Source organism: Gobio gobio, assembly GCF_949357685.1.
Source record: "Gobio gobio genome assembly, chromosome: 25".
In the NCBI taxonomy this organism is placed as follows: domain Eukaryota; kingdom Metazoa; phylum Chordata; class Actinopteri; order Cypriniformes; family Gobionidae; genus Gobio; species Gobio gobio.
This window is the reverse complement of record NC_137121.1, coordinates 32,849,708-32,871,204: the sequence shown is the minus strand read 5'-3', so window position 1 is coordinate 32,871,204 and position 21,497 is coordinate 32,849,708. Positions and strand designations below refer to the sequence as shown.

Here is a 21,497-nt window from a genome sequence, read left to right as displayed (position 1 = left end):
CAACTTTCAAAAAGAGGGAAAAAAATGGAGTTTTTATAACGGATAAATATTTATAACGAGATTTATAACGGCAGTCAAAAGAGAGAAAGATATTTTTTTTACCATCACTCCCATAGACGCTGTGTTAGAAACACTCACAGCAGCGGTAACTTGATTTTTGTAATCTGATGCAAAAGTAATAAAATGCAAAGTATTAGTGTTATAAATGTACATATATAAAAATATAAAAGAAAATACAAAAAACATTGTAGGATTTACGATATTGATGACCGTTAAAACACATGACAGTCTGTGAAATGGGTCTATTGTGAGTGAGTGCGATCTGGATGCATCAGTGAAAGGTGAGATATTTTGCTTAATAAAATGATCCTGCCAGAAGAATTGTGTGATAACTTTATGACAGAGTGTAGTGTGGACGGAGAGCGTTTTAAAAAGAAACAGAGGCGGAGTTTATCTGAGTGTGGAGATGACAGGGCCGTGGATGATTTCATACACCAGCAAACATCAGACTTTTAAAACCATTTCAGCTCAAAACTCCCTTTCAGTAGGGCTGGTCGATTCTGAAATTTTTGGAATCGATTCCGATTCCGACTCCTGGTTCCGGAATCGATTGGAGTCGATTCCGCACTGTTGTTTTCGATTCTTGTTTTTTTTTTACAATATTGATGTGGGAACTTATGCTGCCTTCACGCGCTCTCGGAATTATCGTAAATACGAGTTTCCTAGGTAAAAATTGCACATGAACGCCCTCACATTTTGAAACTTGAATGCAATGAGCTCGTAATCACGACTTCAGAAATCAGAATGATCAAATTTCCGATAGCACGTGAAGGCAGCATTAGTCCCGGAGTGACCGCAGGATATAAAGATGTAGAAAGTATCCTTCTCTGAAACTTTATTTGTAAAATGAAGATACATTTCAATAACTCTGAAATAGCCCATAGCCCAGCTGTAAATGCGATTTAATAAATAAACAGGATAGCACATTATTAAAGGATGTGCATTTATTGCATGGTTAAAACTATATGACATAACTAAAATGCTTAAAAGTTTACTTAAGTGCTTTTGCACAGAATGTACGAGGCAAAATAACCACAATATTACCAAAAACAATGATATAAGACTGCACAGTTTATTAGTCAATCAGATGCGCGAGGAAGTTGCGTTCTTTAGTATAGCTACAGTAGGCTCTCGGCCATTAATCTGTGCTCTCGGTGCATTTTCTTTCAGAATTATCATTGGATTATGGAAAGAAAAAACTGTATTTTATTTCAAATGAAAATGACCCTTACATCTGCATCTGTTATCGTAGACCAAGCATTGATCAAAACCGTTGTGGATAGCATAACTGTTTCACGATTTAAGCTAAAATTATGTTTTTGGGTGCAAAATGTAGTAAACTCGCCCAAGATGAAGGATCACAGAAGGAAACAATGACAATAAACACCATTATCCTAAGTGAATGAAAGGCCGGCTAATAATCAGCGATATTTAGCAGCGTAGCATTCCATAAAACTAAGTAGTTAGTATTACGTTCTAGTGACGTCATTATGCGATGACGCTAAAGAACCGCTGAATTGCTTTATTTTTAACTGGTTCATTTCAACTGTCCGAAAGAACCTTTTGCAGAAATTAAATTGACTTCCAATCATTATTAGAGACAAATTAATGCTAAACTCTGTTGAACTGAAAAGGGCTCTTAAAGTGGAGTCGATTCCCCTTGATGGAATCGATTCCAAACTTTGGAATCGACTCTCGATTCTTTTTGGAATCGATTCCCAGCCCTACCTTTCAGACAGCAGCGAGTGTTTGAATAACTTCTGTTCGTGATCTGATGTGGATTGATCACTGTATAAGGCAGAAATATGTATATCTGATGCAAAAGACTATGCGCACCAGGGCTGGGTAAAAAATATTGATTTCTCGATTTTAATCGATTCTCACTTGTACTAAACAATATTGATTCTTAAATCCCAAGAATCGATTAGTCATCCTGTTTTCAGTTATGAATGAAATAAACATTGTAGCATGCCTCCCATCCAATTATTACTATTGATATGAAACAAAGTATCAGATTTCAAATTACGTCTATTTTTTTTATGAAATTCAAAAACATAAATACCGTTTTGGCGCAGTGTTTCAATTCAGCCGCAGAAAGACGCAAGTAAAACGGCTTGTAAACAATGTCATGTAACGTCACATTTACCTCAGAAAAACCATATCCATAAACTCGTTAGTCAGCTAGAAAAATTAACTCTAGAGAGGAACATTTTGCTAATTATATGCACCACATTACATAGGATATTCATTGCCATTTTTAATGTTCTTCAATATTTAATGCATGTATGTATGAATAAATCTGGCAAGTGTTTTATGACAGCCACCATTTAAATGTTTATATGTAAAAAAAAATAATTGGTGAGGATTTATGATTATGTAATTGTAAAGTTAATATCATAAATTTATTTTTTTTAAACATAATTTAGTGTCATTTAAGTGTTTGTATACAAATCAGTTCATTTTTACCTTCAATATAGGCTAATGTAGTATCAACTGACATTTACAACTTTAGTTCAGAAATGTGTTTTCCTTGAGAACATTTTCCATGTATTATACCTGATACATATCCAAAACAATCGATATTGAATTGCATCGAAACGAATTGTAAATCGAATCGAAAACTTGTGAATCGAAATCGAATCAAATTGTGAAATTTGTGTCAATACCCAGCTCTAATGCGTACCAACCATTACTATAGTAAACATGGTAAATACGACCACTTGAAGAAGTCAAACAAATCATAGGCAGTCACAATCGTGTGTTTATTTTATCGGTCAGTGCGTCTCGTCTCTTTATACCGGACTGTCTGATATCCATGTTTAGCTCCGCACATCTCATTAATTAGTGCTGTTAAATCAATTAATCGTGATTAATTGCATCCCAAATAAAAGTTTGTTTAAATAATATATGTGTGTGTAGTGTGTATAATTATTATGTGTCACACACATGCATGTATATACCTGTTTTTAAGAAAAATTCATTATATTTATATATAATATAAATGACATAAATATATATAGAATATATACATGGAAATATTTATGTATGTATATATACAATCGATTAATCGATTTGAAAGCTCTTTTATCGTGTTTGTTTTGCGATCTGGTTAGTTTTGCAGTGTGGTTTTGGGTTGAAAGCCCTGGCCCGCACTGGCCCGACAGTGAAAAAGAGTCTAATGTTTGCTGTGTTTTAGATGCTGGTGTTCCCAACAGGCTTCTGAACTAACTTAACCACCAATATTTCCTTGCTCATCCAGCTTAAGTCCATTAAACCATGCTGGTTGACCAGATAAGTTGGCGGTAAATATCAACCACGAGCTAGACCAGCTCCAAACCACCATGAACCATGGAAATTCATACTGCACAGGTCGTTCTCCTCAACAGGTTTGTGACGGTATTGAGACTCTCTAATAACGGAGGATTAGGAGGACTTAAAATGGTGTTTGAGTTTTTACCCCAGCATTTTCAAGTTGAAACGACTCCTTATCCGAAAGAGAACTGGTATGGAAGCCGTTGTTTTCTTCTGGAAGAGAAAAAAGACAAAATATGGGTTGTTAATAGAGGACTTCAGCAAAAAATTCTTCCCTTTTCTAGTTGTTTCTTCACAAAAATGAGCAGTTGTGAAATCAATGCGAGACTAAATAAAATCTTCCAGAACTATTTGTAACTTTGTCACACTTTTGGGGATAAAAAAAATGAGGTGAACCCTTGTTTAGCTGCTCCTCACATTAAACCAAAAAAGTATTGCTAACACTTTATTTTAGGGTTCAATTCTCCCTATTAACTATTATCATGCATATAACTAGGATATTGGCTGTTTATTAGTACTTATAAAGCACATATTAATGCCTTTTTATAAGAGTAACTGCATTCCCACTGTCCCTATGCCCATCCATCTTCATTTGTGATCAAGTCATGGTACACGTTGTTTCTGAAACCTTTCCATCTGAATAATTTATTGTTGTAACATTGATGAATATGTAGTTTTATATTGTACCATAAGACACCGCAAACGTAAGAGGAAGAACACACAGGGTGTGTCCTGAAATGCTGAACAGCTAAGAATAACAAAAGGAAATCTGTGGAGATGCAATTCAAATCTTGATATGAATCATCTGTATGTGAAACTATGCTTACAAGCATTAGTAGCAAGTATAAGAGAAGATCACTGACACTTATCTATCCATAAAGAAACAGATGTACAATTTGAGTGTCACGCCTGACAGACTGCATGTAGCCACATCGTCCAAAACCAGCTCTTACATCTAAACACTAGACGGTTTCTCATCAGATCAGGCTAAATTTACAGCAGGCCAAGCTCATGTATATGTTGGGTTTCCTTTAAACCACAGTGAACGCCCACCAGAGGAGAATTGCTCTAAATGGAGACATCTGAGTAGATATTCAAGCATCTTTTCTCTGTGGCGAACTTTTGAAGAATCTTCTCACAGTTCCAAGCTCCAAAAAGGGCAATACAAATACCAAAAAAGTAGTAGTCAATATGACCTATGATATGGCTTCTTCGGCTCATGTGTATGTGGGGCAACACAAAGCTGTTTTATCATATAACATACATATGAGTGTGTTGAAAGTTATGTTATAATGCTACTCTGTGCCCGCGAGGTGTGTTCAGGAGCATTGTTGGTGTGTTGATATTTTGAGGAACTGAAAACGACTGCGCCATTGACCAACACAAACCTGCTGCTCTAAAGTCAGTATTTTTTGTGTTATTTAAAGGGTGTGTTAGTAATATGAGTTTATAGGCGGCTGCACAACGCGTGTACACTCTGATTATTACACACACAGGGATGCGCAGCAGCACACACACATTTATAAATATTAAAAATAAAAGTATTCTTTTCTGGAGAAGCGTTCAGTCTTTCCGCTCGCATCTAAATAGTGAATCTGCCATGGTGCGAGCACAACTGGCTTTTAAAGGGAATGGGAGATGAGACTCTGATTGGTTTATTGCACGTTACGCCCAAAACACACCCATGACTCATTAAGAGACGAGGCACAACCCTTCTGGATCATGCGCCTGGTGTGCCGACCGTTTTTCCCGTTGTTAAACTGGCAAAAGTGGATTCGGACACGCCATAAGTGCACCTGCGCCATGAGCTTCAGACCATGTGCTCAGATCGGTAAAATAGGGCCCATCATATATTAATGCGTCTTTGGTGTTTCCATGGTTTCTACTAAATGAAATCCGAAATTAAGGGTAACGCGGGCATGATGTCATTGCTAGGTGACGCACGGACGCGGTCCACGTCCTGGTTAAAATAGCTTATTTCTCTGAATTTAAACATTCTTGGAAACATTTGGGATAATGTAAGTACAAAGTCATGCAAAAGACTGACCTTTACCTTAGTAAGCATGGTAAATACGTAAATCATAGGCTGTCACAATCGTGTGTTTATATAACATCGTTCTAGTGGTTTTTGGATATTTTCATCTAAAAATTAAAGCCTGTAAAGCCTGACATATGAAATAATACTCAGTATAGGGCTGCAAAATTCATCGAATTTGTAATCGTGATTACACTTACGGATGCCACAATTACGTAATCATTCAATAAAATCTAATCGCAATTACAAAAGAAAAGTCCACTTACAGAGCCGGCCTAATGCTGCGTTCACACCAAACGCGAATAGAGCATCTGGCGCGAGTGATTTCAATGTTAAGTCAATGGAAAGGCGCGTTGACGCGCGTCTGGAGGTCCCACAGCGCGGAAGGCCCGTTTCGCACAGCGCGAAGGACGCGAACCCGCCTCATTCGTGCGTCCAGTTCGTGCGAATGGCGCGAATTGGACGCAAATTGAGCGTCTTGCGTGATACGCGCGTTACACGCGAATGGTACTTTTGTGCATTCACGCGTTTGAAGCGGATTCGCGTCTGACGCCCGAGTTGAAAAAATTTAACTTTGGCGTCATTCGCGCCGCGTTAACCAATCAGGAGCCTGCTTGCTGCGGTCACGTGGTAAAGTGACGTGATGAGAAACTCTGCATAATTTAAAAATATTATATTGTGTCACAAAATGTAGTTTTAAGACTTTTTCAGGTGAGAATGTAGTTGTTTAAAGCTCACATCTGTGGTTTATTTATAAAGAGAGCGCCTATTTAAAAAAATGATCTTGTGTTTTTGGAGTTGTGAGATCCAGTGGATCACCGGGTGTTCAGCGCTCATCAACCCCGGCGAGAGCAGCCTTTCCTCGGCCAGTCCTTCTGACGTCTGCCGCTGGCTCTGATGTCCTGTAGTGGTTCGTCTTGAGTGGATCTAACGGCCGATCTTTGCTCTCATGAATCTATAATTTGTTGTCTGCCAAATCGTTTTGACTGAGGGCAAAGAGAAGTTTCATAACTTAATTTTTTAAGGATATTTAAATATACATGCAGTGAAGATAATGTAGGAGTTGCCTGGATCACATTTGAGTGGCTATTAATGTTTAATATATATGTTTAATGAAAATGACAAGAGGCAGAGTGGTGTTTTATGACATATTTCTCCTGGAGTGACTTGAACGCGCGTCAATTTCGCTTCCAGCGCTCGATTTTTTACGCGCGTCCAACTCGCTGCGGTCGCGCGAATGCATTCAAAATGTTTGCGCGTGAAACTAGACGCGGTAGACGCAATTTTGACGCTCTATTCGCTTTTGGTGTGAACGCAGCATTAGGCATAAGCAAACTAAGCGGCTGCTTAGGGCCCCCTTGGCCACCAGAGGGCCCCCAAGAGCACAAGAAATTACTCTGCGGCAAAGTTATTTTATGATGATTGAAATCGCGAAATGGCCTTAAACAATTATTCCAATAAATTGCAAAAAGTTTTCTAATATATGCACGGATTGATTCTGACAGCGCTGCAAGAGCTTGCGGCGCCATCGGCTGGACACTATTCGCTTGTTAGTCAGGGTTCAAAGTCCAAAGTGCAGAAAAATCGGCGCTAAAACGTACTCGGCAGTTGCCCGGTAACCTTTTTATGGATGGATTTGAGAATGCGCCATATGGTTTAGTGCGAATATATTGTCTGACGTGCTGCATGTTTTGGACAGAGTAGACAGCAGAGCTTCCAGTTTCTCCCTTGAAATTATAAGTTGCGTAGCCTATTTTGGAAGTTTTTATTTAGAAAATAAAAAGGTTCTTTCTACACAGTCGAATGGAATACAAAAAATTAAATTTTATTTCCGCCAAAATAAAAGCTCTGTTTAAAGGGTTAGTTCACCCAAAAATGAAAGTTCTGTCATTAATTACTCACCCTCACGTCGTTCGAGACCCGTAAGACCTCCGTTCATATTCGGAACACAAATGAAGATATTTTTGTTGAAAGCTGATGGCTGAGAAAGGCCTCCATTGGCATTCAGTACACTTATACTCCCAAGACGGATAAAAGGCACTCAAAACATCGTTACAAAGTCCATCTCACCACAGTGACTCTACAATAATCTTACGATGCGACGACAATAGTTTTTGTGCGCAAAAAAAATCAAAATAACACCTTTTTCCAACTTGTTACTGCCTTCCGTGTGTGCCTCCACGACGCATGCGCGAGAATATGACGCAGATCCGGCGTTCGGACCCAGAAGTGATTTGTTTACAATCAGAGGAAGACGCGCGTATCTCAGCTGTTGGATTCTACATTGATCGTGCTTTAGGTCTCGGCGTAGTGCTCAAAATGGGGTTAGAGTGTGCATTTCATGGAATCCCGAGCCCCGGCGCTACGTCATATTCTCGCGCATGCGTCGTGGAGGCACACGCGGAAGGCAATAACAAGTTGGATAAAGGTGTTATTTTGATTTTTTTTTGCGCACAAAAACTATTGTCGTCGCATCGTAAGATTATTGTAGAGTCACTGTGGTGAGATGGACTTTGTAATGACATTTTAAGTGCCTTTTATGGGTCTTGGGAGTGTAAGTGTACTGAATGCCAATGGAGGCCTAACTGAAGCCTTTCTCAGCCATCAGCTTTCAACAAAAATATCTTCATTTGTGTTCCGAATATGAACGGAGGTCTTACGGGTCTCGAACGACATAAGGGTGAGTAATTAATGACAGAATTTTCATTTTTGGGTGAACTAACCCTTTAATGTTTGAAAGAAATCAACATTTCTTGTTTTTAAAATAAGTCCCTTCTTCTCACCAAGGCTGCATTTATTTGATTAAAAATACAGTAAAAACAGAAATATTGTAAAACAATATTATAATGTAAAACAGCTGTTTTCAATGTGAATATATAGTAAAGTGTTTATTCCTGTGATCAAAGCTGAATTTATCATCATTACTCCAGTCTTCAGTGTCATATGATCCTTCACAAATCATTCTCATATGATGATTTGATGCTCAACAAACATCTATGATTATCAGTGTTGAACAATGTTTTTAGGATTTTTTGAAAGCTTTCTATTTCAGAGAATGCTGTTCTTTTGAACCTTCTATTCATCAAAGAATCCTGGGAAAAAGTGAGCATATTCAGCATAAGAGACTACTTTAAAAAAAGGACATATCCCAGTGTGAACTGTAGCACTGTAAGACTTACTGTAAGACTTTGAATATTAACGCCTGATCACTCTTGTGGGTTTGCTTCTGTTCCAATTAAAAACTGTATAAGGGTAAAAACATGACAGGCAGACATGATACAACTAATAAATGTATACTGGGTGTGCGAATTATCAAGAATTGACAATAGTCAATCGTATCGGTGGCACAGACGGCCCCCAAATAAAATTCTGCTTAGGGCCCCATAAGGGCTTGGGCCGGCCCTGTCCACTTATATCTGTGTACTTAATATGTTTTTTTCTTCTTTCTACAGATTATCTTACGTTTTTTTCCCCATTGTTTGTATTTTTAGTTTTAGAATAACATTATAATATCATGCATATTTTTACTTTTTTATTTAAAGAAACCAAACCAATGTATATCTGACTTTTGAGGCTTAATATTATAGAAAATCAATGAATGTTTTTCAGGAAGACTGTTTTCAGCTTGTTCATTTTGATATAACAATATGGCATGCAGCCGCTTCAAACAATGGCATAAAGATAATCAAAACATCATTCAATGCAAATAGTGATAACCGTAATTAAATAATTGCAATTATAATTTCAAGGGAATAATCGACAATTATGATTTTTGTCATAATCGTGCAGCCCTTACTCAGTATTTTATTATAGTTATATTTTGCTAATATTTAAAGGTACAACAAGATAAAATAATGTTGACCGTATAGCAAACCACTTACATAAAAGTCGACAATATCTGTCAATAATATGTCGTTGTAAGATGATATTCAAATGCTTAGTTTTATGATTAAAGCGCTGTAGTTTTTATTTTGGCGGGCAAAACATGCTATTGGATTCAATTCAAACTGAGACATCAAGAGATGAACAAATTAACCATTCAAAAGCCTGATGTATCATATTCAACATGTAAACCTAGGCTGCTTCAGTAAGTGTTCATCTTAAAATATGACTAACAATATAAATGTTATCCTTATGTTTACTTTCAAAAAAATCATTAAAGATTTCACAGCAAAAAGACACGTGTAGGCTGACGTTTATACAAGTAATAAAAAAGTATCAATCGTGCGACAGATGTTTTTAGATTATAATTTAAAGGCCTTATAAATGTTCATATGAAATATGACACAGCAGGCTTTATAGCGTCACTTCTCAAATGAATCTCAAACACAAAAGACACGAGGGTGAGAGAATGATCATGTTTGAGTGAACCCGTCTGCTTTGAGTATCTCCTGATTCACAGAAAAGCAGATAATCATGACAGAAGCCATAAAAACAGGCAATAGTGTGTGTTATCAAACCAATGGATTCCAGTTGAACAATCTCTGCTGTTATATAAAGATAACATTTTTTTAATTTTACAGTGTGTGTATAGCCTGTGCATCCAGAGGTCTGACTTTGTATCGACATTCACAATTATATTACATTTACTCAAGGAAACATGTGTATTGCCTGTGTGTATGACCTTAGTTTTAGTTTGTTTGAGCAGCATGATATATTTGAGGGCAAGGCTCAGTTCTGTAGCGACCGATCTTTAGGCAAAGTTGAGCTCTAATCCTAATCAAACACACACAGCTAATAGAAAATATCTTTGAGCGCTGTTAGAAAACGAGTCAACTTTAGGTAGCAGGTGTGAAACTGGAAGTGAGAATGCCTGCTGCTGACACAGGAAACTTTGAACACAAAGCACACGACATCTGATTTTGTGGTTAGCTGACACGCATACAGCAAACTGGGGCAAAAAAGATTACATGATGTCAAAATGGTATTAACAATAGATACAAAGTTCTTTCAAGTGCTTTTATGGTTTAAGTGTCCGTGGATTAGTGTGTGTGGTCTCTCACAGCGTGTTAAAGTTGAAAACAAAGTCGCAGAAGAGTTTATAGAGCCCTGTATCAGCTTATCAGGGAACTCCTCTAATGCTGCACATCATGCTGGGACAGGTTAAGAAGACCCGCTGGTGTCAGCAACATTCAGACAAGTCTGACAAAGGCAGATCCACTGGGTCTTCATTCATTTTCATAAATCTTCACAATCTTCCCTGACACTGCTGTGAGTTTAATAGAAAGTGCTTTGGCTGTTGGCACTGAGAGGCTGTGGCAAAGAGAGAGTGACCATTTTAAGGTAAAAACACAATCAAGGATTTTAAAGGGGAAGTTGATGAGTATCTCAGACTCTCAAGGACTAGTTATGAGTCTATTAAACAGAAAAGGCTATCTCTGTCATTGTAGATTAGTGTGCGCCGCATCAACATTTATATTTTTTAAAGAATGATCCAGTTATGTTAACTTATCTTCACTGTGTTAGAGAGTGCAACTGTATCAACAAGAAAAACAGTGTTAGAAAATATCTAAAGCCCTTCGCCTTTCATTGACTGTGAGATAATGCAATGCAAAAGTGACTGCATACTTAAATAACACAAATTACAAGCTGTTAATACATACAGATACAATAAAGTGTGTTTTGAAACTTTATTTTAAACTAATTGTGGAAGGTTACCGATGTTGTCGCGTGTTACTCTCGCGCATAAATTGGACGGAACGGATGTGCGCATTTGTGAAAATACTCTTCAGGCCATTAACTCTAAAAAGACTATTTGAATAAGAGAAATGACAAACAAAAGTGGAGTCTAACTTCCGAAAAAAGCACAATACAGCCCATTACTGAGTATTTTCTTCTTGTTTTAAAACATTCCCAGAGTTAAGGCGTGTTTCGGACACTTACCGCCGCTGGACCGAGCGGTCCGGTCCATTTCTATGAGCGTCTCCCCGCTCGACTTCCCCGATCCGCGATTCATTTTAATGAAGTGTCCAGATATAATGTGCTATAAATGTGAAGGGTCTTTCCGCCAGGGCTCCGTCCAAGCCCACGCCCCGTGATCCGACCTCAGCTCTGCCCGAGGAGTGACCGCGCTCTTCTCGCTCAGCGGATCAGATTTGCCCACTCGGGCTTGTCTTGGGTCTCAGTCGGCGAAATTACGATCCCTACTATGGCTATAGCTCTCTCTTAATATGCTTGAGCGATGCCTTCACTATTGGAAGGCTGGCATGGACTCATTCATATGCAAGAGCCGGTCTTTGCATTGGAAGGCTGCAGAGCGACGTCACCGGGGTCTGTTTAATATTCATGAGTCAAACCTTCCACATAGTTGAGTTCGTAAATCCGCTCTCTCTCTCTCGAGCGCTCGCTTGGTTTAAAGGGGAGTGCTATAAAATGACCGCAATTTTGTCGGCGCACTACAGAGAGATGCCCATCATGGCCATAGTTCTTAACCCTCACCCTCACAGGAAAAACAGCCAGACTGGGAAATTGCTGCTTTAGCCTGATTTAATAATAGCCTACATTTACGGTCTACGCCAAAGGCATTCTGTGGAATATTAGAATACAATAAAGTGTTACTTTGTGAACGAGGGAATACAGTTTGTGAACTTTGATGTTGGCTTGAGAAGCTGAACCTCGAGCTGGACTCGGCATGTGGACATATGACCCAGCGCTGCCCCCAAGATTGAACAATTGATCATTGTGTCTATAGGTCGTTATGTGTCTTAGAGATTTCTGCTCATTCTAAATTAGATAGCCTACAGTAGCCTCATACTGTATAGGCTATATGATTCATTTAAATTATATAAATATTTTATATATAAATATAAAAAAAACAAATACATGCATGTCAGTGTATTTAAATAGCTATACATAATAATTATACACAACACACACAAATATGTTGTGTAAACACAAACTTTTATTTTGGATGTGATTAAATCGCGATTAATTGATTTGACAGCACTAATATACACTGTATTGCCAAAAGTATTGGGACACTCCTCCACATCATTGAATTCAGGTGTTCAATCACTTCATGGCCACAGGTGTATAAATCAAGCACTAGGCCTGCAGACGCTTCTACACACATTAGTGAGAGAATGGGCCGCTCTCAGGAGCTCAGAGAACTCAAGCGTGGGGCCGTGATCGGTTGACACCTGTGCAATAAGTCCATTCGGGACATTTCCTCACTACTAAATATTCCACGCTCAACTGTTAGTGGGATTATAACAAAGTGGAAGCAATTGGGAACAACACAGAGCGGGGTCAGCGCATGCTGAGGGTCACAGTGCGCAGAAGTCGCCAACTTTCTGCAGAGTCAAGAGCTCCAGACCTCCAAACTTCATGTGTCCTTCAGATGAGCTCAAGAACAGTGTGTAGAGCTTCAGGGAATGGGTTTCCATGGCCGAGCAGCTCATCCAACCTTACATCACCAAGTGCAATGCAAAGCGTGGGATGCAGTGGGGTAAAGCACGCCACCACTGGACTCTAGAGCAGCGGAGACGTGTTCTCTGGAGTGACCAATCACGCTTCTCTGTCTGGCAATCCCATGGACGAGTCTGGGTTTGACGGTTGCCAGGAGAACGGGACTTGCCTGACTGCATTGTGCCAAGTGAAAAGTTTGGTGGAGGGTGGATTTTGGTGTGGGGTTGTTTTTCAGGGGTTGGGCTTGGCCTCTTATGGTGTGTTCACACCGGACACGAATGACACAATTCGCGCGAGTGATTTACTTGTTAAGTCAATGCAGAGACGCGAAATGGCATTCTGTGACGCAATTCGTGCGAATGAGGCGGTGTGATTCCCGCGAATTGAGCGTTTTGAACACGTGAACTCCGAAAACGCCAGATAAAATGTTCAAATAGGCACTCTTTTTATAAATAAACCACAGATTTAGCTTTAAACAACAACAACATTATCGCCTGAAAAAGTCTTACAACTACGTTTTGTCACACATTAACAGTAGATTTGAACAAAAAAAGACGTGTAAACACAGCCCATGTCAGCCATTTCTCAACGAGACGAGCCGCTGACAGAAGCCCCTCCCATGACGCGAATTCGCGTCTGTTTTGCAGTGAATGTCACACGCGAATGAAGCGATTCAACTCAAAATGATCAAGCGTCCAACTTCGCGCAAATAGCGCAAATTAATCGCGTCAATGGCGTCCGGTGTGAACGCACATTAGTTCCAGTGAAAGGAACTCTTAATGCTTCAGCATACCAAGATATTTTGGACAATTTCATGCTCCCAACTTTGTGGGAACAGTTTGGGGACGGCCCCTTCCTGTCCCAACATGACTGACCAGTGCACAAAGCGTCGGTCCATAAAGACACGGATGAGTGAGTTTGGTGTGGAGGAACTTGAGTCAATTCTGTTGTTGGAAACAATGGGCTGTCTTACCAGTAACTTCCAAAAGCCCAGAAGAAAGCAAGGCAGAACACCGTGACACCAGTTACTTTGTTTTGGAGCGCTCAAACTGAGTTAGGGCACTCTGCTATTGTTTAGCCGTTGTTTAGAAGTTACTGTGCCGGCCTGGAGTTACGGTATTCTGCCTTTGTTTTACTGTCCATTAAAGTTTGGAGCGTTGATATTACAGTGTAGCCTGTGTCATACATCTGGCACTGAAGCACTTCTGACACACATGATACCTGAATAAAAGTAAAACAAATAGTTGAGTGGCTGTCTTTATTAATAGCCTTTAAAGGATTGGCCCATTGCTCTCGAAGGAAAATGATGGTTGAGATGGCTTTGAAACGCAGACAATAAGGTCAAGGTAAGACATTGTGTAACACAAAAGATGCATTAGACTAACAAATTAAATTAGTTACTGATATTTGCCTTGGTGTGACTTCTCACTTTTTGCAGACAATACAAAGGCAGAGTACAGTGACTTCAAAATAGGGGTCAAAAGTCAATTTTGAGCTCAAGATTTTTTAATGTAGATCATTTTCAATTACTAAAACATCTAATTGACAGTGTCCTACAATTAATTTGGCTGGACAACTAAACATCTTTAAAGTCATTTTTCTCAGTTCCATATCTCACTCCGATGGGCAAAGATGAAAACAGAGCAGGATATTATTGTTTCAAATGTTCACGTGTTTACCTTGAATGTTATCTGAATGTTAATGTTGTCTTGATAACATAGCGGTAAAATTCATGTTTATAGCTGATAAGATTGTCTTAAAGGGATAGTTCGCCCAAAAATGAAAATGTGATGTTTATCTGTTTTCCCCAGGGCATCCAAGATGTAGGAGACTGTTTCTTCAGTAGAACACAAATGAAGACAATGAACGCTACTTTTTTTTAACGACCAATTAGCATGCTCGAATCATGCCCTCAATTTTTTTTTGTGTTAACATACCTAATGCTAGAAAAGTCACCAAGTTTCATATTTTTCAGATGAAAAATTCAAAATCTGGTTCATAGGCTCAGTTTTTCATAGGTGTGTGTGTGTGTGTGTGTGTGTGTATAAGTGTGCGTGGATGTGTCAATATCACACTCTTGATGTTTTAGAGTGTCACCCCTTTACTGCTGTGTACTTTTTTTCAGCATCGTGACTGATTTGTAGATTGTACACACAAATATTCGGAGAATTTTTGTGTTTTTGACGATTTCCCATTCATTTCCTATGGTGGTCATTTATGACCGAAGACAATGAACGCTACTTTTTAGCATGCTCGAATCATGACCCCAATTTTTCTGTGTGTTTAAATACCTAATGCAAGAAAAGTCACCAAGTTTCATATCATTCCGATGAAGCTGTGATTTTTTAAATTTCAAAACCAGAGGGTTAACTCCAACCGTTGCAGTCTGTCAGTCGTATAATGCATGTGAATGGAAACAAAATCTGTGAGAATAAAATAACATTCACAGACAAATCCTTATTAAACCCTGCGGCTCGTGATGACAAATTGATGTCTTAAAGGGTTAGTTCACCCAAAAATGAAAATTCTGTCATTAATTACTCACCCTCATGTCGTTCATCTGCGTCATATTCTCGCGCATGCGTCGTGGAGGCACACACGGAAGACAAGAACAAGTTGGATAAAGGCGTTATTTTGATTTTTTTTTGCGCACAAAAACTATTGTCGTCGCATCGTAAAATTATTGTAGAGTCACTGTGGTGAGATGGACTTTGTAACGACGTTTTAAGTGCCTTTTATGGGTCTTGGGAGTGTAAATGTACTGAATGCCAATGGAGGCCTATCTGAAGCCTTTCTCAGCCATCAGCTTTCAACAAAAATATCTTCATTTGTGTTCCGAATATGAACGGAGGACTAACGGGTGTCGAACGACATGAGGGTGAGTAATTAATGACAGAATTTTCATTTTTGGGTGAACTAACCCTTTAAGACACAAAACGATCGGTTTGTGCGAGAAACCGAACAGTATTTATATAATTTTTTACCTCTAACACAGCACTATGTCAAACTTCTGATCACTTCCGGTAAGTGAGATCAGTTGCTGCGTCCCAGTTCGTTTTCATTGGGTGTTTCTCAATTCTTATTTGTGCATCTTCGTTTCCTTTCCTAGCTTCCTTTCCTCGCGTCTTATCTCAACCCCTTCAGGATGTGAGGGAAGGACGCAAGGACGGAGGAATTGAATCAAGTGAAATGATGTATCCTCGCTCATGGCTCCTCAGGAAGCCTCCTCACTCCTCCATCCTCGCCTCCTTGCGGTGCAATTCGAGAGTTGAGATGTCCTACAAGATGGCTGAGCTCGGTCGGTTTCCGGGTCATAGGATGGAGGACGGAGAAACGAGGAAACGAGGAGGGATATTGAGAAGCACCCTTTATGCCCTTCACTCAGGCCCTGCCCCAAATGGCACCCTAAACCCTCGGTCTTCCTCTGAGTCCGCACTTTCATGACGTAACGCCGCTTTGACTGCCGGGAAGAAGTCCGCTGTGTAACCCACACCAGTGCGGGCTCGGCAGAAGTGCGCATCGAGGGCACATCTCGACTGCAAAGGGGGTGCTCGTGAGCACCATTCCGAGACCTAAAATGTCAAATGGGACACCGTACGGTCTTGTGGACTTAACGGACACACGCATGCGGCAGCCATTGTAAGTCCACAAGACCGAAAGTGCACATGAAGTGTGCCATTTGGGACAGGGCCTCGCTAACTTCCCTCCGTCTCGTTCACTCGGATGTGCGTTATTGCTTACGTTGCATGAGTGCCCACTACTGGCCGAACCTTTGCAATGGACTGAAGTGGAACGGCCTGAGCCCTTGATCACTGGAAATCCTATGGAGTTGATTTATTATTAATTTTTCCCTTATGAAATTGTTTAATGCAGCATTCTATATGTATATACACTCACCTAAAGGATTATTAGGAACACCACACTAATACTGTGTTTGACCCCCTTTCACCTTCAGAACTGCCTTAATTCTACGTGGCATTGATTCAACAAGGTGCTGAAAGCATTCTTTAGAAATGTTGGCCCATATTGATAGGATAGCATCTTGCAGTTGATGGAGATTTGTGGGATGCCCGTTCCACCACATTCCAAAGATGCTCTATTGGGTTGAGATCTGGGGCCTCATTTATAAAACTTTGCGTAGGATTTGCGTCAGAAGTGGCGTACGTATGAAACATAGGACGTGCGTACGCACAGAAATATTCGGATTTATAAAACCGTGCGCACGCACATCCTACGCAGTTTTCCATTAATAAATCACAATCAATTCTAAATGTAGCGCAGCTTTTGCGGCTTCATGTCACGCCCATAGTTGCCCATAAATAGTCCGTGAAACGCCCACAAGTTAATATTCATCGATTGCGAAATCATGGCAAATACAGAGAGGAAATCAAAAAAACGTAACTTCACTCAATGTGAATTAGAAATTATCATTGGCGAGGTGGAAAAGAGGAGAACAATGTTGTTTGGAGGGCACAGTGTGGGCATTACTGATGTCAAAAAGGCACTTGAGTGGCAAAAGGTTGCAGACGCCATAAATGCTGTAGCCTCACAACCTCGGACCATGGCAGAAATAAAAAAGAAATGGTCGGACATCAAAGTCGAGGCAAAAAAGCGTCTAGCGCTCCATCGCCAGAGTGTTTCTGCCACGGGTGGGGGAGACGGGACACCGCAGCTGACCCTGAGAGACTGGCGGAATCCCTATTAATCCCTATCCCTATTATCTACGTGGAAATGGGAATTAGTTCAGTGCAAATGTAATTTCTTGCAGCTTTCTGAATGGTTGAGACATACGTCATACGTTATTTTATCAAAACTAAAAAAAAACTAAAGGCATATGCATGAATACCATGATTCCGTGGCTGATGAAGAAATTTTTACTATCAAAACAACTTTCCCCAGCGGACAATTAATACATCTATCGATCTATTTATCTATATATCTCCCTAATTATCTATCTATCTGTCTATCTAATCTATATCTGCTCCGCCAGACGGACACATTGACGAGAATATCAGTTTTGTACATTATTTCGTTCTGTTTACCATATTATTTATGAGGATGAATTGCATAACATGCTAATATTATTGCAGAACATATTTCACTTTTCTTTTTGTAAATATGTGTTAATTTGCATTTCTGTTGTAGCTAATTTTCGTTTGATTTAGTTTGTTTTACACTGCAGATCGATCAAACGGGTGTTTGTGTAGGCTGTTAATTGTAATTGCTTTGTGAAGTATTCATGTTATTTATGAGAGGCAGTAGCCTATTGCCATTTCTTTTACACAACGGTCTACAGTTTCACACACTTTCACGTGTTTCTTCAACTGCCGACGGTGTCGCCATTTCTCATTTCACCCGTTTTTGTGCGTACGCCTGTACCTGAAGTAGCCATCAGAGGATGGGTACATGGTGGTCATAAAGGGATGGACATGGTCAGAAACAATGCTCAGGTAGGCCGTGGGATTTAAACTATGCCCAATGGGCACTAAGGGGCCTAAAGTGTGCCAGGAAAACATCCCCCACACCATTACACCACCACCAGCAGCCTGCACAGTGGTTACAAGGCATGATGGATCCATGTTCTCATTCTGTTTATGCCAAATTCTGACTCTACCATCTGAATGTCTCAACAGAAATCGAGACTCATCAGACCAGGCAACATTTTTCCAGTCCTCAACTGTCCAATTTTGGTGAGCTTGTGCAAATTGTAGCCTCTTTTTCCTATTTGTAGTTGAGATGAGTGGTACCCGGTGGGGTCTTCTGCTGTTGTAGCCCATACGCCTCAAGGTTGTGCGTGTTGTGGCTTCACAAATGCTTTGCTGCATACCTCGGTTGTAACGAGTGGTTATTTCAGTCAAAGTTGCTCTTCTATCAGCTTGAATCAGTCGGCCCATTCTCCTCTGACCTCTAGCATCAACAAGGCATTTTCGCCCACAGGACTGCCGCATACTGGATGTTTTTCCCTTTTCACACCATTCTTTGTAAACCCTAGAAATGGTTGTTTGTGAAAATCCCAGTAACTGAGCAGATTGTGAAATACTCAGACCGGCCCGTCTGGCACCAACACCCGTTCCACGCTCAAAATTGCTAAAATCACCTTTCTTTCCCATTCTGACATTCAGTTTGGAGTTCAGGAGATTGTCTTGACCAGGACCACACCCCTAAATGCATTGAAGCAACTGCCATGTGATTGGTTGATTAGATAATTGCATTAATGAGAAATTGAACAGGTGTTCCTAATAATCCTTTAGGTGAGTGTAGGTGTGTTTGGGTTGTTTTAAATGTTTTTTTTAAATAATTAAAATATCATAGAGTTGTTTGTGGTGGGTTCCCAGATAGCAGACCAACACTGAATCATCGTTGAATCAATGTTAATGCATCAACTAAAATATAATTGAATCAATGTTGAAATCTAACATTGATTCGTCGTCAGGTTTGCACCCTGAAATAATGTTATTTCAATGATGAAAAATAGATGAAGATGGGTTTAAAATCAATATTTTTTCAACTACAATTAAATCACTTATTTAACACTGAATCAACATTGAATCAATGTTAATGCATTAATCAAATTATCATTGAAACAATGTTGATATTTAACATTGATTTTTCATCAGGTTTGCACCTTGAAATAATGTCACTTCAACGATGAAAAATAGATCAAGATGGCCATAAAATCTATATTTTTTCAACTTTAATTAAATCACTTATTTAACACTGAATCAACATAGAAACACTATAAAATCAATCTTACTTTATGTACAGCAAGATTCTATGCCAGTTAATTTTCATGTTAGGCGGCAATTGATATGATTTTGTATCAAAAAGTCACTCAAAGTAAACAACATCCTTGAGTTTACATGCAAATGTATTTATTTATGCCCCCACAGTTTTAACAGGAAATCTCACATTGACTTAAAACAATTACATCAGAATTTATAACACAAGTGAAAAACATGACAACCTGCATCTGCAAAATGGAAGTAAATACAAATGGAAACTGGCCAATAAAGATAGAAATAGCACAGTGCTACTGAAAGAAAAAAAGGTAGAAGAAAGAATGAAATACTCTAAACTCAGGGGTTTCCACCACGACCAGTGCCCCCAAGCCTTTCAGGGGCGTAACAGAGCCATTTGTGCACCGTCCCAGCAAAGATAAACTCTGATGCCTCCTTTTTATCAGCATTCCCTTGTAAATGCACCTAAAACAACAAGATGTTAGTAAATAGTTGGAAATGTGACTAATTATACATTACAAATGTACTACAAAATGAAGTTAAAATGGAAATGTGATCAAAATCTTTACATTCCAGTTAAAACACGCTGAATTTAAATTCAAGACTATTTAATGAATTTTAGTGTAAACTTTTCCCTTTAAAGCACCTGCAGACACACAGGAGGAATGGAAAAGCAAGGTGAAAATATCTTCAAATATCTATATTATTTTATCTAATATTAATACTGTATTTAATAGTAAATAAACAAATAAAGTGTGAAAGTGAAACAAGTAAATTCATAATCAAATAGCTAAATTAATAAAAAGGAGCTGGATAGGCCACACTATGGTTTGGAAGAGATTATCCATTTTACAACACGAACTGGAGGCGCAGCAGTTTGCTAAATTTCTGCAGTTTGATATAGCTGCCTACAGAACTTAAAGATCTCACTCTTCTTTCGTTTTCTTTCTTGCTGCATTAAAGATTAAATTGGAATTCTGTAATTGTGGCCGGCCCTCGTGAGCTAATCACACAGGCACAGCTGAAGCAGGGCTACGAACTGATTGTCCTATTTCCCCCCCTCACCACGCCAACAGGGCGATCAGTTCTAGCTCTGCTTCAGCTGTCCGATACCCGCACGAGGGGCGACCAGAAGAACTGACATGCCAGAAATTCATCCGACCGTCCGATCGCCTCTCGTTTCTCCCTGTACACTGGACGAATATGGGATGATTTTACTAATAAAATTATTAATAAATGCATGCACAATTATCCACAAACAAATTCCTTTCAACTTGTGTGTGCTAAATACAGAATTACATGAATGTGCAATATTTTGTACAAATAGAGACATAATTGTGAATGCGATTTTGTATTAGTGTTGGTCAGAATCTGTGCGTGCAACGAGTAAGATGTGCATTTGTGGATCCAGTGCCGTGCATGCATTCATTGACTCGTTTGTGAGTCGATCCTATTGTCTCAATCCAAATGAATCAAATAGGATTGACTAACAAACGAGTCAATGAATGCATGCAGGGCACTGGATCCACAAATGCACATCTTACTCGTTGCACGCACAGATTAATCATTTTGATACTAAAATCCTCTCATTTGATACAAACACCTCACAACAAACGACGCATGACAAAACTGAAAACTGAAAATCGGCCCGACCCAAAGAAGAGTTGCACGAGTCAGAATTCAACTGGAAATCGCACTGGTATACCCAGCTTAAGAAATAAAGTTTAATAAAAATATGATAGGGTTTGGTGAAAAACAAACTGAAATGCAATGTATTAAAGAATATCCTGGCAGTTGCTTGTGCACGGAGGGCATTCACGTGACTTTATTAACGTCGCAGTTCACTCTGACTCGCCCAGGAGAAGCTCACAAGTTGTAAGAAATAAAGATAAATAAAAACACAAAATGAAAATTGAGATGAATTGTATTAATCTTTGTGTACTTAC

At 39.3% G+C, this 21,497-nt stretch overlaps 1 protein-coding gene across 2 annotated transcripts in view; it reads right to left on the bottom strand.

Moving 5' to 3' along the window:
• Positions 1-11,508, bottom strand: part of ano5a (anoctamin 5a) — an 87,539-nt gene extending 76,031 nt beyond the window's left edge. The window contains exons 1-2 of one of the 2 annotated variants that reach the window (XM_079809345.1): positions 11,291-11,508; positions 3,518-3,585 (exon numbers count right to left, since the gene is read on the bottom strand). In XM_079809345.1, the coding sequence (XP_079665471.1) occupies positions 3,518-3,585; positions 11,291-11,363 (141 nt within the window). In that variant the 5' untranslated portion in view covers positions 11,364-11,508. The remainder of the gene's footprint in view (positions 1-3,517; positions 3,586-11,290) is intronic. The other variant, XM_079809344.1, reaches the window with a different exon arrangement.
• Positions 11,509-21,497: the final 9,989 nt, after the last annotated feature.